Source organism: Anastrepha ludens, chromosome 5 (assembly GCF_028408465.1).
Source record: "Anastrepha ludens isolate Willacy chromosome 5, idAnaLude1.1, whole genome shotgun sequence".
Classification (NCBI taxonomy): Eukaryota; Metazoa; Arthropoda; class Insecta; order Diptera; family Tephritidae; genus Anastrepha; species Anastrepha ludens.
In genome coordinates this window covers 102,304,832-102,310,865 of record NC_071501.1, presented here as the reverse complement: position 1 = coordinate 102,310,865, position 6,034 = coordinate 102,304,832, and the positions used below count along the sequence as shown (strand labels likewise).

Below are 6,034 nucleotides of genomic sequence, written 5' to 3'. Positions count from 1 at the left end.
AAATAAGAGAATGTCAAAGATAATTGGAAATCGGCGAATAACGAGATGAAGCAAAGACGGACTAACTGGTGTTCAGTGTTGCTACTTTGACAAATGTTTTAACCCATTTAAATGATTTAGGGATTTTTATTGCACAATAGAATAAACGCGCTGCGAAAATTTCTCTATAATTAAAATCATGTGTAGAGAAAAGCTTGTACACAGGCAACTCTGTTTTATGAAAAGAATTTATAGGTGTGTTTTTATTATTTCCGTCGATATTTGGTTCCTTATAGTGGGTGCACCCTGTAATTTAACTACCTTTCGAGTTGTTCTCTTCTTGGATATTCTGAACACTTATCAAAGCCATCTTATCCTCTGATATTTTATAAATTTTATAAAAGAGTAACAACACGGAGAGTTACTGGATAGCCCCGACGCGATCGATAACATATAAAAAGTTGGAATTGATGGAACTTGTTTCCAATAAGCCTACCTTCACGCAGGTAGATGAAGTGTCCAGAGAAGGCTTAGCAAAGCCCAGTAACAGCTTTCTGAGTATTGCTAAAACATTGGAGTTAGTATTCAAAAGTTTTAACGTTACTGCTGAATCCATTTCATCTATGAAAGAAATCATTGTGACCCTAATTGGCTTAAGTAACATTATAGCGTCATATTGGTGAGACTTCGCAGCTTCGCGATTAGTTTTAAATTTAAAAACTAATTCACGAATTATAGTATTGGATTAAGTGAAACACTTTGTTGTTTTAATATCAACTTTGGAAATTTCCGCTAAAAACTTCTTTTTTGGACTTCTATGCACCTATATGAAATATGTATATTTAAATTCTCCATAAAATATGTTATTTACATTCAAATGGTAATTAAAATTTATTTTTTCCAACCGTTCACAGTTCGTTTCTATTTAAGTAAAATGAATTTTTTTCCTGCTAATTTAAACCAAAAGGTTTTAACTTTTTCCACGTTCTTCATTTTCTCAATTAAACCCATGTGTAATAATACGATCACATATCAGTAGATGATCTACTTTTTCGTGCTTAACTCCCCAAGCGTCAATAGAAACCGAGATTTCCCATACAAAATTTCTCTCTAGAAATCTGAGATTTTAAAATAATGCCAGATTATAATCAACTTTTTTAAATACAACCCTGCGTTTTCAGTGTTATCGATAATTATTTTTACAAATGTAAAGAGAAACGTGGAAGTAAAAACGAAATAATATGGACGCCGGCAGAGAAAACAGGTTTGGAAACATAATTCTAATAAAAATTTTGTTAGATATTATTAATTAAGCATTCATATTACAAAAAAAAAAAACCAGTGTCCATAGACGCTTTGGCCGGTTATTGCTTATTAAAAAATGTAATATCGAATTTCGCATGCGTATTGCTGTCATAATTATTTGCAACTTCAGCAAACGTCACTTACGGATTTCCCCCAACTGTTTATTATTAGCAGCCATTTGCGCAATTAAATTAAATATTCGTTCTCCTTGTCTTTTCTTCATTTCGTTAACAATAATTAAACAAACCAAAAACTTCAAAATATTCCATAAAAGTAATTTTTATGAAGGAAAACCTTTCAAAACAGCATTGGTATCTGATTGTCAATTTGGGAGGTGATCTGCCATGTGTGAACGGGTAGATTAATCTTGTGGGTTTATTGGTGATTACTGCATATGTGAACGTACTTTAAGGGAGTGTCTAATATTTAATGACACAAGTGAATACAAATTGAATCGTAGTTTTGGGGATATATCCAAATAATTATTTGCATAGTATTTGGCAAAGATTATACTCAATCTATTGGAATAATATATGAAATGTCGAATTGTGAAGATATTTATTGCGTATGCGAACGCAGCTATTGATTTTTGAAAAAGTGCTGCCAACCTAAAATTATGGTTCAAGATGCCGGTCAGCTATTAGAATAACAGCTGTTAGTTTCTTCGGCTGCATATTTGTAGTAAATGCATTTTTACGATTTCAATTTTTCAAATTTGAATTTCAATTCATTACCATGGAGTCAAAACACACACTGGTTCATTGGTTTCGCAAGGGTTTGCGTGTACATGACAATCCAGCGCTGACGCTTGTGTTTACCAAAGCACTCAGTGCGCCAACACAATATTGTGTCCGTCCAATTTTTATACTCGACTCTGCGTTAGTGGAATGGCTAAGAGTTGGCGCGAACCGCTGGCGCTTTTTGCAACAAACACTGGCTGATTTAGACGCACAACTACGCCAAATAAATTCTAAACTCTATGTCGTGCGTGGAACGCCGGCTACAGTTTTTCCCCACATCTTTCGTGAATGGCGGGTCAGTTTGCTAACATTCGAGACAGATATTGAACCTTACGCACTGAAACGCGATGCTGAGGTGCAGCGTTTGGCAAAGGAAGCTGGCGTAAAGGTGGACACTTGTTGTTCGCATACTATTTATAATCCGGAGTTGGTAATGCAACGGAATGATGGCATTGCTCCGTTGACTTACCAGAAGTTTTTAAGTGTTGTGGATAAATTCAAAGTAGCGTTGCCAGTGCCGATGCCGGAACAATTGAATGATGAGAATGAGCCCCCAAAGGATGCAAAGGAAAAACGTGATGTGAATTGCTATGCAATTCCCTCATTGGAAGAGCTGGTTAAGCGACCTGAGCAACTGGGAGAGAACAAGTTTCCCGGCGGTTAGTATATTATAACTTAAATAAATTTTCATTGTGTTCTCGTCTACAATTACAGGTGAAAGTGAAGGTTTGCGACGCTTGGATGCATCGCTAAGCGATGAGTCATGGGTTGTCGCTTTCGAGAAACCAAACACTTCACCAAATTCGCTTGAACCAAGCACCACTGTGCTCAGTCCCTACCTTAAATTTGGCTGCCTCAGTGCGCGTTTGTGTCATCAGCGGATAACAAACATTTTAAGTCGGCATAAAAAACATTCGAAACCGCCTGTGTCACTGTTGGGGCAACTACTTTGGCGTGAATTTTATTACACTGCTGCTGCTTCCGAACCAAATTTCGATCGTATGTTAGGCAACAAATTCTGCATGCAAATACCCTGGGAAAGTAACGAAGCGCATTTGACAGCTTGGGCGTATGGGCGTACTGGCTATCCATTCATTGACGCTATTATGCGTCAGTTGCGCAAGGAAGGTTGGATTCATCATTTGGCACGTCACGCAGTCGCATGCTTTTTAACGCGCGGTGATTTGTGGATCTCCTGGGAGGAGGGGCAAAAAGTGTTCGAGGAGCTGCTGCTCGATCAGGATTGGGCTTTGAATGCGGGAAATTGGATGTGGCTCTCAGCATCTGCATTCTTTTATCAATACTTTCGTGTTTATAGCCCAGTCGCTTTCGGCAAGAAAACTGATCCTACAGGCGTTTATATAAGAAAATATGTACCTGAGCTTGCAAAGTACCCTGCAGGTTGCATTTATGAACCGTGGAAGGCGACATTGAGCGCACAACGGGAATATGGCTGTGTACTGGGTGAAGATTATCCGCATCGCATCGTTAATCACGAAACAGTGCATAAGGAGAATATCAAACGCATGACGGCGGCATATAAGGTGAACCGAGAAGTAAAGCAAGGCAGCAAAACTTGCGACAAAGACGACGAAAGGGCTAAGCGTAAAAAAGTGGGAAATAGCGTGACATTGGCAAAAAAACGACGTACCTAATGCAACATATTTCCTACAGTATTATCCAGTAGTTTAGTTATGTACATAGTTTATTAAACAATGAAATGTAAAATATATTAAGCGCATTTCATTCAGAATGTAATCTAAACATTTTTTTTAAATCCATGAAACGACATTTACCTACACACGTGCATGTCACGATTTACTTCTCAAACACGCAGATTCGAATGTCATCTGGTTTGTCCTTGTCCTTCGGATCTAAGCGATAGCGATAAGTTGCATCGCGCAGCATACGCTTTGGCATAATGATTTTTATGCCCTTGAATTCGAAAATATTGTTGCGCTCCTTTGGTATGGGTGGCAATTGCATACGTTGACTGTCACCATAGGCGTCAATATCTACAGTACCTTGCAATTTGTCCTCTTCGTTTGCGAAGGCGTCTATGTCAACGGGTGCCTCACAAATGTTCTCAATGCCGCTGGAGGTGCATGAGTCTGTGGCTTGACCAGCAAACACTTCTCCAGCATTAATAGCGTTTTTTGACGCAACTGAAGCGATTTTACCACCATTATCTGAGTTTTCCAAGGCCACCGCTTGCACATCATGCGCCAGCATTGGTTTATCCTGCAGAGTCGCTGACGTATCTGCCAATTGTTGATCACTATTTGCCGAACTGCCATCAACACCGCTGGCACCTGGCACTTCTTTGCCGGCTGCTTCTGTTGGTTGAGGCAGCGACTCCGTTGTTGATTTGTCTTCGTACATCATATCATCGCCAAAGCCATCAATATCGACAACGTTGGACATTTTTCTTTCCAGTGGTAAAATTAATTTGGAGGTTATGTCGCTTGCAACTTCTTCATTATTTACATTATCTGCGCGATCCATATGCTCCATGCGCTGTTCAAAGTCCATGTGCTTATAGCCGCCATTGATGTCCACAATGGTTATGTCTGGCAGCTTACTATCCTTGCTTGACGGCTTTGACACATTGGCGCTCCCATCACTGTTGTTGCTCTTGTCATTGCTTTTGTTGGGATTGATTGTGTCCATTACCACGTTCGGTTCGCTAGGCAGTTGTTGCTTCGTGGTAAAGCGCGCTGGCTCAGCGGGTATCGACATTCTGCGGCTACCGAAGTGCGGTTCTGGTGCCGAGGTAGAAATTATGCGAGCCAGCCTTGTAACGACGCTTGGCAAACTATGCCGTTGGATCAACATCTTGGCAGCGCTTCGCAATCTTGACATTCTTCTTCAAAGTTGACCGTTTTCAATCGGGCTAAAATCGTTTTTTGTTTTCTTCTTCCGCTTTTGGAGTATGCAAATTTTCTTGTTGTTTTCTTATTGCAAATTGTTCTAGAACGCCAACTTCAAATTTTTAGGCTAATTTAATTAAACGCAGTTTGGATTTTGTGTGAATTTCAATAGGAATTTAGTTATAAAAAGTTTTTTCTATCAAAAAAAAAAAAAAAAGATAAAAAGAAGAGTAATAAAAAGAAAAAGATATTCAATTGCAAGCAAAGTGTGTGTTGACAAAAGGTTATTTACTTCTAATAAATCACGCCTAAATACCGCTACAACGTCCGATTCCTCCCCAGTTACTTTCCCCAGTTGTGAAGACTCTTCAAGCCCTTCTACTCCCACTCTACACGAAACATCTGACCCCAGCCTCACACCAGCATGGCTTCCGAAGAGAGCACACTACCTGAGAGGTCGCATTCGTCGGTGCTATTTCGGGACCAAATCAAAACAGAGGAAAATAAAGCAAGGAGCTCCGCAGGGTGGTGTCTTTTCACCCTTGCTTTTTACCTTCTATATTTCGTAACTCCTCCAGCCACCACAGGGAGTCTCCCTGGTTTCCTACGCCGACGACTGCATGATAATGACGTCGTGCAATGACATTGATGGCCTGTGCGCCAAGGTAAACGACTACCTCGCCTGCCTTTCTCGCTTCTTTACTGCGAGGAACCTACAACTTTCCTCCACTAAATCCACGGCGACCCTCTTCACCGCCTGGACAAAGGAGGTCAAACTGCAACTTGAGGTAAAAGTCGATGATATACCAATTCCAACTGTAGACAACCCCAGAATATTGGGAGTTACCCTTGAAAGTTTGCCCTCCTTCTCAGCGCACAGAATTGCTATTACCACCAAAGTACAGAATCGCAACAATTAGCTTGCTGGCAGCACTTGGGGCAAAGACAAAGAAATGTTGTTATCGCCTGTCTGATCGCTTGGAACCAGTGATTCGCAGTGGACGAAGCTACAGACTTGTCAAAACACTGTCATTAGGACTGCGACAGGATGTCTTCTGATGAACCCACTACAACATGGCCCATGACGAGGCCCATATGCTCCCTGTAAAGGAGCATAATAAACTGCTCAGCAAGCAGTTC

General features: G+C 40.4%; 2 protein-coding genes across 3 annotated transcripts; one reads left to right on the top strand and one right to left on the bottom strand.

The window, feature by feature from the left end:
• The first annotated feature begins 1,926 nt into the window (after positions 1-1,926).
• On the top strand, positions 1,927-3,710 carry LOC128864103 (cryptochrome-2). Of its 2 annotated transcripts, none has more exons than XM_054103603.1 (2): positions 1,927-2,683; positions 2,751-3,710. In XM_054103603.1, exons 1-2 carry the CDS (start codon positions 2,020-2,022, stop codon positions 3,677-3,679), a joined length of 1,593 nt encoding a protein of 530 aa, XP_053959578.1. In that variant the 5' UTR covers positions 1,927-2,019; the 3' UTR covers positions 3,680-3,710. The 2 variants fall into 2 exon arrangements, with proteins under 2 accessions (XP_053959578.1, XP_053959577.1); XM_054103602.1 differs by having other exon boundaries at positions 2,739-3,710.
• A 1-nt stretch (position 3,711) lies between these two features.
• On the bottom strand, positions 3,712-5,087 carry LOC128864104 (uncharacterized). The gene has a single exon (XM_054103604.1). The coding sequence runs from the start codon at positions 4,884-4,886 to the stop codon at positions 3,843-3,845; it is 1,044 nt and encodes a 347-aa protein (XP_053959579.1). The 5' UTR covers positions 4,887-5,087; the 3' UTR covers positions 3,712-3,842.
• Between the last annotated feature and the right edge of the window lie 947 nt (positions 5,088-6,034).